This window comes from Metopolophium dirhodum, chromosome 6, assembly GCF_019925205.1.
Source record: "Metopolophium dirhodum isolate CAU chromosome 6, ASM1992520v1, whole genome shotgun sequence".
NCBI classification, from domain to species: domain Eukaryota; kingdom Metazoa; phylum Arthropoda; class Insecta; order Hemiptera; family Aphididae; genus Metopolophium; species Metopolophium dirhodum.
This window is the reverse complement of record NC_083565.1, coordinates 32,547,977-32,559,868: the sequence shown is the minus strand read 5'-3', so window position 1 is coordinate 32,559,868 and position 11,892 is coordinate 32,547,977. Positions and strand designations below refer to the sequence as shown.

Sequence of the window (11,892 nt, the reverse complement as noted above, 5' to 3'; positions counted from 1 at the left end):
TATTATTACTATCGCACGTGGGTGCAATATTTTGTTCTGGTGGATGAGTGGGCGGTTGTCGGGTTGTGTGGGTGGGTGGGTTTCGCCGGATACCGCAGCGCGCGCGTTGCCACACGCAATGTTTGATATTAATTTAACGCGCAAGGCGTTTGAACAGGTGTCCGCGCCGCGCGCGATGTTATTGTAACAAGTGTCGGACGGCGGTCGTGCCGCGGCGGTGCGGGGGGGAGGAGGGGGGAGGCGGAAGAAACGATCGCAGCACGTGCTGCCGCGCGGTATATACCGCTGTTACCTGTACAAAAGCGCCAATTGATCAAACTCGGTCTTTTTACGCACGCCAAAAGTAAGTGAGCGCCCACCTAGGCAACAGCATTGTATAGTCATCGGTTTTGTTTGCGACGACAAGTGCAGTTGCAGTCCGCCCGCCGACCGTCGTCGTCGTCGTCGTCGTCGTCGTAAAATATCAAATTTTCGTCACACCGCGACACTGCAGCTGCGCATTATACGTATCATCGATATTTCCATATTATATCGCATATGAATATACAATCGCGTATTTATCGTTAATAATATTAATGTATCGCGGCTACGGCGAGTCCACCATGAGGGCCAGCGGTTTTCAAAGGTTCGATTCCTTCGCGATGGACAAACATTTCAGCGACGCGTGCCGGCAGGTGAGACCTATTTAAAAAAAAAATATTTTTTTTTTTTTTTGTCATCGTTTGTTTCCGTGTCCCTCGTAGTGTCGGAAGTAGGGCCAGTTAGTCATTGTGATGATTGCACGTCATGCTGCAGTATAGTTTTTATCTTCCACGGCCTGGAGCCGAGTATACGCAGATATACCGGATGATCCATTTATAACATAAATCTAAAAACCTAGTTTTTGAAAAATAATTTTAAGTCATTAAAAAACAACTTTTTTCTATGAATATATTTTGTTTGAAGTAGGTTCATTTAAAAATCGAATTTTTGAAGATTCACAACCATAAGTATTTCATTTTTATGAGTGGAGTGGAATTGTACAGAGTTACCCCGCCAAATTTCGATCCACTTTACTCCGCTTATCTAAACTTTAAAATATATACTTATAATTATCATAAACTACTTATCCAAAATTTGATTTTTATAGATCGAAATAGGTAGGTACTACGATTCATATTCTGCTTCGAAATATGAAATTAAAAATGTATAATATTGTCATTCAAAAGAGTAAAAACTAAAAAAAAAAAATTATAAAAAACAGTAAAAAATTTTGTACTGTAGTGATTTCGAATTATGTTAATGGAATATTTTAAAAAAAATTAGTGTTTCCTTAAATAATGAGCGTCTAACTTTAAGTCTAACCTAACCGAGTAGGGTTGAAAATATCAAGAACAAAAACTCTAAATTTTAGTCAAGTCTTGACTTTTTTACTGTGAGGTAATATATTATTCGTTTTCTATATTTAATGATTTATCATTGATACTCTCCGTTACTTTGAAATGTTAGGTCTAGTCCGTCGATACCGGTATCCCGCGGTATTTGTTTATTACCACCTTACTGGGTTATCAACGGTAATACCACTTATACTGCAGGTGATACGGTTTTCAATGATTTTACAAAGATACTGTAATTTTGATGAAAAATTTCTACGATCAACCGATGATTAAGTTTATAAAGATTATATTATTTATAGTTTATAAGATTCAAATATTTTATGTCATTACATTTTTCTCATATGGGTTGATAAAATATAATAATAATAATAAGTAAAAATATATTTTGTTAGGTATATGTATACAGAAAAAATAAAGATAAATAAAATTAATTTACACTCGCGGAGTATGATTAAATTTCATTAATTAGTTTTTTTTATTTATTTAACGTTTTAAAAACTCATTATTTTTTATTTATTGAAATTTATTAATTTTAAACTATAAAACAGGTATTTAAACTTAAATTATCTGCCAATCACATATTTTTTTTGTCCAACACTGTCTAGAACAGTATTTCAGTTTTCTTAATATTTGTCTAAATCTGAACATAATCAAATATTAAATATGTAAATAACATTTATGCCGTGGTCTAAAAACAATGCTAAAAACGGTTATTTTTGTCATGAGTTCCTTCACAAAATATATACCATTGGTAAGGTATTTTTGGTAATGTATATAGTTACCATGTAACTATATTTTCTGTATTATGACTGCGATAATTAACGGACCATAGTATCGATGACATAACTAAGAACCATCGTCAAAGTGGGAGGCGAATTTATAGTGTACTGTAATGAAAAATATAATTTTTTTTTTTTAATCAGACGTAATATAACAGCATTTCAATGAAAAGCAAATTCTTTAAACCGTTTTTTAAAATAATGAAATGAGCAGTGTCTTATATATCACAGAGTTTATGTTTTACCCAAGACAAATTTTACTGGTCAATTTTTTATCTTTCGGTGGTGCCCAGGTTTGTGCGTTACGCCACAACATGGTATACCGGTATTCGAGAATACCAGATACCGGTATAATACCGGTATTTTAAGATACCCGATACCGGCGTTCCGATAATATAATACCATCCCTATACCCAACAGACACTTCAGTCAATGCTCGTAGGTACTGTGAAATCGGTTATTGTTGTAGGGCCTGTTTATATGTAGCGTGTCGAGTCATAGACTTCGATGACGAGCAAATAAAATTTTTTTTTATTAATTTATCATTTAATGATATAATATATCGTAAATCATTAATATTATTATTTCCTTTATTCGGTGTAGTGTGTAATGTGCATCATATTATATTAATTATTGTAATGTATGTTTTTGGCACCACGATAGTGTAACTGGCGAATTAATGTAAAATTGATTTAATATTTGTATTAGGTTTCTTTGTTTGTTTGTTCAACGAGTTTGTGTATTTGAACAACGCGAAAATATTATTTCTCGATTAATCATCCATCGGTGTTAGCAATTATAGGTCAAACTAAAAAAATATTTCTTTTTGAAATTATAGGTACATCGTGCATGAGTTATTGTTTTAAATATTTGATTTTAGAATTTTTCTTCCCAAACATATAAAAAAATCATTAATTGATTTCTTATTAACTTTTTACGTTTATATGCTTAACTATTTTTAATACATCGTGTATTATACCTAATACACGTAATATAATACTAAAATATACAAGCACCGTTTTTTTTACAGAAATTTTGAGTTTAAATTAGGACGAAATTTTATATTTAAACAAAGAAGAACTATTTTAGTTATCTTGTTTTAATTTAAAAATATATTAATAATGAACCATGGAAACTTTAAGCTTTTAAAGTAGGTAGGTATATTATTAAATTTTATACTCATAACGAAATTTTCAAACGCAATTTTTTCGGCCAAAATGAATTCAACCTACTGTAGTACACTAGTACTAATTCCTATACCTAAAAGTAAAATGAATTACTTTAATCGCAATAATTATATCACAAAATAAACTTAGTATCTAATATTATAGACTAATAGACCGCCTTCGTTCAGAATCGTTTTCCGTACATATACAATGATTTTGTGTCATTGAATTCAAATTTAACACATCCCTTACAACGACCCACCTAGACACCTATACTGTACAGCTGATCGGTAACCACTCGCTCATTTTTTTATATACATAATATTAGTGCTAGGGGGGGGGGGGGCACTACCCTGCGATTTATCTTAGAAATAATTACGAATATATTATATCCAACGAAAATTCCTGTCTACGCCACTGTTTTGTAGGTAGTTTAACTTGATCCGGCGCAGTCCTATACCTTTATCTATATGTTTGTACACAATTAAATTTAAACTTTAAAGTTTAAGTTACACAACATTTTGATAATCATAAACTATGGTCATAATAACGCTACCCGGGAATTTGTTTTCTCCGTCTTACAATATTGTGTAACATAGCAAATTTACGGTCAGCTAGTCACGTTTAGCTTTGTTTGTTTAAAAATCAGAGTAAATCGACAAATTATGAAATTTTAATGGTAAGAAACATAATCCGTGTTTGTATGTGGGGTTTTTACGATAGTCAATTTTTTTAGCAAGTTGTGCGTATATATGATATTATAGCGTAAATTAAAAATGCTCATAACTCAATTAAAAATTGAAACATCGTAAAAAACATGCAAACACAGATAATAATATATCCTTACCATCAAGTTTCGTAATAATATAATTATATATATTTTTTTCCATCAATTACAATTTGCATTACAATTACAATGAGAGATGTTTATAAAATGAAGACACTTTTTTTCATTTTGTAACAAATGAAGGAACATTTATTTATTTATAGAAATAACTTAGAAGCGCACAAAACTGACTCACGAGCCTCGTTGTGGCCACCCCTGGTCTATAACGTTGACTGTTGTACACTCGTGTGTTTACATAATAATTCGTAAAACCTAACTCTATTCGCATGTTGTATTGTGTAAAAAAAAATGTATACATTATCATAGAGTAGAAAATATTATTACCAGCGAAAAATGACAATATTGCGTAGTAATATTGATATCTCCGTGATGTCTCCGTCTGTTTAAACTCGGATGTAACCTTACGATAAGGAATTAATGGTTTGTTGTATTTTGTAGATAATCGCATTATAATATTATTATACTGTAGTTGTTTGTTTTTGTAAAGAATAAAAACAATGTGTAGGAGGTACACGTTAAAACGCAGCTTAGCTGTCGGTGGTGAGGTCTTACAGACAAATTTAAATATTGTGGCTGTGATTACGTTTTTTTGTTGTGAACTCGGCCCTATAATTTTCATCGATAAAATATACCACCAGTGATTAATTCAACGCAGGGCACTCATATCATTCAAAAAGTATTAATATTTTGAAAATATTTTTTTTTACATGATATTTATCCTTACCATTTTTTAGGTTTTTTACTTTTTTTAATTAAAACATATACGGTTTAATTTTATCTTTGAAAGCAGATATTTTTTTCCGACTATTTTGATACAATATTTGAATCAAAATTAGGACGAGTACTGAGTACTCCATGAGTTATACCTAAGTATTTTATGTATAGATGAGCGGAGGACCATCATTTTGCGGGGTAACCGCGTACCGCTCACCTAAATTAAATATTTATAACTCATAAACTACTAGTCCTAAATTTGATTTTTATATGTATATTGAAATACTCAGAAAAATATTCTGCTTTGGAATGTGAAATTAAAACATGTATTGTTCAAAAAAGTAAAAACATAAATATAATAAATAAACTATTTAGGTGCTTTTTAAGAATATTGTTTTTTAACGACTAGAAACCACATAAAAAATATTTTGTATGAAACGTATTTTTTTCAACATTTTGGCCACATCATATTAGTATATTTCTTTTCATTGATTAACCCGCTGAAACTTAGGCCATTGGGTGGTTTTTTACTGTGGGGGAAGGTATTGTAGGTTTAAACACGTGTGTTTGTTAGTTTGGCAGAATTTTCTAGTGGGCACCCGTAGGTATCTGCCGTGCTTGGATGGGGGATGGCGGCCTCTCTCTCCAGACACAGTGACTGCCCGAAGAGAAGTGCCGCCCGTGGCCGGGTTTCGAACCGGCGACGGTGCGCGTCGCAACCGGCGCCTTAGTCCGCTCGGCCACTCCGTCCCCATTAATATATTTTTATTATGATAATAATATCCTAATATATAAAACTGAAAATCGAAACCTTTGATGCTAATGTTCTCGGAAACTACTCGGCCGATTGTCTTGATTTTTTTTTAATGAAAGATTATATCACGGAGAAAGTTCCTATCGCAATATCATTTGTTTTGCGGCCAGTCCTAAGCCCGGGTTAAAATAGGAAGGAAAACAACGCTCATACTGAAGGCAAGGACGCGACTCTTATATTGCCTCTGGAAAATCGTATCATTAATGTAGGGAATAAACCCCGAGCAACGCCGAGTAAATCAGATAGTAATATATAAATGTGAAAACGAGAATCTTTGATGCCAACGATCTCGAAAACCGCTCATCTGATAGTCATGGGATTTTTTTTTAAATGATAGAGTATAATATCGCGGAGACAGTTTTATTGCTCAGTTTCATACTCAGCCATAGGTTCAAACCCCATAGGTAAATTTCAACCCCTATAGGCAGCAAAAGAATAGTTCACACACGAATTTTTTTCTCAGCTAACGAAAAGATAAAAATGATTTGCCTCTTCAGTTACTGTCTACTGCAGGTATGTCAAACACGCGTCCTTCGGCTCGTTTTTTTATGGCCCATGAAATATTAATAAACAATTAATTGAAAAAAAAAATTATATAATTTCCCAACAATACTATGTCAGTGAGAGGTACTTTTCTGTCTTATCTTCTGATAAGCTGTATAATTTTGAATAAGTATTGTATAATATCGTAACGTATTTTGTAGGTAACGAATAAAATTAAAAATTTGTATGAATTGTTTTTCAACGATAAATTTGTATGTGCGCCGGCTAGTAAACGATTCAATATAATATTTGGCCCAGTTAATACTTCCGAGTTTGACGTGTCTGGACTACTACTAATAATAATAATTTTGGCATGAGCAACGCCAGGCGGGACAGCTATTATAATAGTATAATAATATTATACATATTGATAAAACCCTGTGTCCTATAGTAATACGTGTTATAATATGTTATTACAAGCATATAGTTATTGTTATCGTTTCCGCGAACGATGAATATTAATGATTTCTCTTCTGTCTCGTGCTCGCGTGTAATTTTCACGTTGTGTACTTACAGTGGCGTAGACGGGAATTTTCATTGGAGGGGGGGGGGGGGGGTGGTACAATGTGTTAATGGTTAATTTACAATATAATATGTCTATTTTTCTAGATGTGTGTGACATAATATCAATAATTACTTCGGGCGTAATAGGAACTTCTCGGTGAATTGATAATAATGTTAATCCATTTAGTCGAGTCTGAAAAGTAAATACATAAATATAGTTTTATACTAACCTTAAAGACGAAAAATAAATATTTATTCTTACTTCAGCCATCGTATTCCTTAAGTATGTTTTCAGTCTTTTAAGACACGAAAAAGTTCTTTCGGGTGTTGTTGATGTGGACACCGGTAAGTTACATAGTCTTTTATGTAGTTGATATGTACATTTGGAAATACTGAGGAATCACATAGTATCAGGAAATCTATAGCTATCGTATGATGTTTATTACGCTGTACTATAAGAGTTAAATGCGGTTAATATTTTTCGTCTTTCTTTCCATCCGAACCACGTGTTTTTCGGCCAACCGTAAGGGGGCGAAGAAGGATTTCTCCGGCCGAGATTAAACCTCGGAAGGCTGGAGGAGTCGATACACATACAATGTTATATACGTGACCAGGTAGGTACATATTACCGGCTGTAGCCCATAAGACCAAAATATTACCCAAAAGCGCAAAAATAATAACCCATAACCGCAAATCAATTTTATAAAAAAAGTGTATTTTATTAAAATCGTAGTTATTATTAATTTTTAATTAAGCATTTACAGTGATATTGAAATTAGTTCAAAAAATCAGTAAAAATCAAAAAATTATAGTTTCGAGTATTGTCTTAAATTAGTTAAAAAAGTATCATGATTAAATAAATAAATATATTAAACTAATATACTAACGAGTAGGTATCTTAAAATTAAATTTGAAATTTGAAGCTCACCGTATTCAAGTATTCCAATCTGGTTATTTGTTTTTCTTTATACAATAGGTCCAAGTTTGTGTATGGGAGATGACTTTAGATTTGCGATTCATAGTTTTTCGACCGTTTGACTGAAATTTTAAATAAACTTCTGTTTGGTGTTCTTTAATCACTTGAGTACAACTATAAATAGATGGGTTTGGGTTATAAGATTGATCTTTCAAATGCCCGTGATATGAATCTGGACCTTTGGTAGTCGTTGGCTCGTTTGAAGGTTCGTGACTCAGCCCAGAGATGTGGTGGATTGTGGATATCTGCTGTCGTTTTCAATAAAATTTGCTAAAATATAATCTGAAAATGCCGATTCATTGAAATTTCACCGCATATTACCGAATGTTCATTATAGACACACACACACGTGAACGCGTGATTAATAAAATGGTATAAATTTACGTGGATTTCATTCGCGCGTGTTTGTACTCTTCGTTAATTTTTCCTCGCCATGTACCTATTATCATTATCAGGGCTCGGGACTTATAGCACTTAAAATCGTTAAAATAAGCGCTTAAAAATATCATTATAAGCACATAAATAAGCATTAAAAAAAACTTAAATTCAAGCAAAAATATTTTTAAAAAAAAAACTTTCTCTTTACATGATAAAGTATGTGCTGGACATAATTTGTATAATTAGTGTATTATAAACGTTTAACCCCTTCAAATGCATGATATTTTTGTTGGACTACCGCCTCTTTTGAGCCCAAGTGCAGTTCGACTAAAATATAAGTGCAGTTCGACCATACCCGCCCACAATACCATTTACAACGCCTATAATATAAATATTATAAAATATGTGCCCGCGTTGCATATAGCGGTCCGCGTCCGACTCATTGCCCGGATGGCCGTGCACATCATAATATTATTATATTTACCGAATTCATTAAATATTATCATCATCACTGCGGTGTTCGATTCGAAAAGTATCGACCCGATACTCGCGGAACCGTCGCAGCCGTCGTGAAATAATCCGCTGCGGAGGAGCGTGCAGGCGGCGGCGGCGGCAGCGGAAGACCTCTATCCGCTGTGTGTATATAGTCGCCGCCGGTCGATAGAAAACATGTGTCCTTTTTTCCATACTGACGATTTCCGACTGCCGCCAACAGCACACACACACACACACACACACACACACACACACACACACATAAGCACACGACGACCGAGTTGGGGCGGCTGCTCGCAGCTGGTTAATGTTTATCTAATAATACACATCGGCACAAGAAAATGCGGTCTCCGAGAGGAGCTTTTTCCGCGCCGCCTTTGGTCGATACTGCCGCCGCCGCCGCCACCACCGTATTCGTAATGACGATAATAATAATAATAATATATACGATATATGTACATAACACAGCACATACATTATACATATATATATATATTGTGTCTCGAAGATGCGTGCCGGAAGGATGCACCGCAGGCACGTCTCGGGCGTATACAGCGAACGACGCCAAGACGAGCTTTTTCACGGGATCTCCCTTTTTTAGCTAAAAAGACCTAAAGTATTGACAATATTAAAGTTAGTTGACGTTGTCCTATTTTGAATTTGAACTCAGCAGAAAATTGTCTATAGATCGTACGAAGGACTTTTTAAAAACTAAATCTTATATTATTGTGAAGTGTAACTAAAAACTTGAAAATATGAACTTTTTCGAATCATAACTAAAATTAAAATTAATATTAAAAACGGAAGAAGTTACAAATATTTTTTCAGAATCAAAATCGGCGAACCAACTTAAATGTTGTCAAAACTAAATGTCTTTTAAGCGAAAATTAACAGTAGTAGGTACCGAGGCCCCTTAATCGCAGAGAGTCCGAAAATAATATACTATGTTTACTGTATACGGCTAAAACGTTTGGATGATTCTTTGCAGACTTCGAGTAAATAAAAAAAAAGTATTCGAAAAGACTGCAGCAGTAAGCACTATAGTCACCGCAACTGCAGTTTGGCAATCAGAATAAAAATCCCCAGAAAAAATAATCCCCAGACTACAATATTATTCACAACCACATGCAAATGGTTTGAACAAATATTTTTTAAACGTTAATTAGTATCTATAATTACCACATTATTAATATTTAATTACAAATGCGTATATTATATTATTTTATATCATTGAAAAAAATTTTTATTTTTCATTGAACTTAAGCTCGGCAACTGTCTTGTTGTTTTTTTATTTGTGGGGAGGAGGGGGACGGTCGGAACGGTTGGTTGAAACACGTTTTTAGCTTTTGGCAGAATTTCAAGTTGGGCACCCGTAGGTTTCTGCCATGCCCGAGTGGGGGATACCGGCATCTCTCTCCGGACACCTTGACTTTCCCGAAGAAAAAATGCCGCCCGTGGCCGGGATCAAACCGGCGTCAGTGCGCGTCGCAACCGACGCCTTAGTTCGCCTCGGCACTCCGTCTCCCCCCCCCCCCAAAAAAATAATAAATATATATATATAGTGATAATAGAATATTGTGGTTGTGAGTAATATTGTAGTGAGGTGATTTTTTTCCCTGGGGATTTTTATTCCACAATTCCTCTAGTGTACCTATACCAGCTACTTCAGAAGTGTTGATGTTGGTATTGCTCATGATCACTGTGAGGGTCTACGAACAGCGCAGCAGCCAGTGGTGGAGGTAATTCTTTAGCCGTCTAGGACGTTGCCCGGGGTACACTACGTGGAAGCGAATTGCCTTTGTACCTTTGATTATTGAATTATCGGGGGAACCTCTGTTCTATTTTGCGTAAATAATTATGTACCACATTATAAATATTTAATTACAAATACGGATATTACATTATAATATTATTATTGTATGGTTTATATAACTGTCCATGTCGTATCCACCGCGCGTAATGCGTTATTTTATGATTTGATCAGCAGTTTTCGTCGCCTTTAGTGTTTGGTAGTTTAAATATTTCTTGGAACATATTATAATATCCGTGCAGCGTTTATACTGCAGGTCTGTATTACTCTGTATAATCGACCTAACGAGTTTTTTTTTTATTTAAAAATATATATTTTAACGGTTTTTTTTAGTCGTTAAATCTGTTAACAATTGATTATACACTCGACAAAACGAAAAAAAAAGAAACAATATATTTTTGTTCACATCAAAATATGTTTATTAATTATAAACCAAAAATAACACGAAAATGTATAAACAATAATTTTCAAAAAAATTAGCACATTGGCTATAAATAAAATATTTTTCATTATTATGTTCATGATAATAAAAATGAATAAAAAATGGTATAATAATATGTGAACAATTTAACAATTTAGATAATTTAATGAATTTTAAAGCAAAAAAAAATAAGACGGACATGATAGACACAATAAACAAGGGGGGGGGGGGAGAATGCGAGATGGCGAATCGGCGCGGAAATGTAGTGTGGCTGGCCACTGGTCACCTATGCACGTTCTCCGACCTGTCCCGCGGGTTGACGAGTGTCGCTGGCGCGTTTGCTCGGACGCTTGACGACCTTGCCCAGCCGGCGAGGCCAGACCACGATTTAAGATATACAGGTTAAACATCGGCCTACAACGAATAGTACTTTACGATGACTGGTGAACCAACTATCTGAAACAGCTGAGGGCCCAGAATCACTAGCGCTCGTTGTGGTTTAAATATGTTAAATACAGTGAAACTTCCATATAACGAACTTCCATTTAACGGAATTTTCTGTTTAACGAAATATTTTTAAGAACTATGACCTTCATTGTTAATTACACGTAAATTTATCTCCAAATAACGAATATGATGTTTCTATATAACGAAATAATTATTCGATAAAAAACCAGGTTTTTGTAAATTTTTGTCACCATCAAATTGATAGTTTTATGTCATAGTTCTTGAACAGAGAAACAACAATTACTCTGCGAGATTGTATTTCTGAGGTATCGAAAGCTTGGAGAAGTGATTTTTTTAAAACTTGACGATATAGAAACTTTTTACGAAAGAAGGACAATTTTCAAAAATAATAAGCAAACAAAAACTATTACTGATATTTCTTTTAAATTATATTTAAGGTTAAAAATTAAATTAAACTGTAATATGATGTTTGATGTTGGTTTTTACATACATACAATATACATAATAATAAAATAATAAAAAAAAAGTTGAAAAAAATACGTAATTCTATTTAACGAATTCCTCTATATAACGAATTTTTTTTTGCTGCTTATTCGACTTA

At 33.8% G+C, this 11,892-nt stretch overlaps 1 protein-coding gene across 2 annotated transcripts in view; it reads left to right on the top strand.

Moving 5' to 3' along the window:
- Positions 1-228: 228 nt before the first annotated feature.
- The window catches only part of LOC132946396 (protein CBFA2T1), a 119,497-nt gene continuing 107,833 nt past the window's right edge, over positions 229-11,892 (top strand). The window contains exon 1 of one of the 2 annotated variants that reach the window (XM_061016386.1): positions 229-674. In XM_061016386.1, the coding sequence (XP_060872369.1) occupies positions 576-674 (99 nt within the window). In that variant the 5' untranslated portion in view covers positions 229-575. The remainder of the gene's footprint in view (positions 675-11,892) is intronic. The other variant, XM_061016385.1, reaches the window with a different exon arrangement.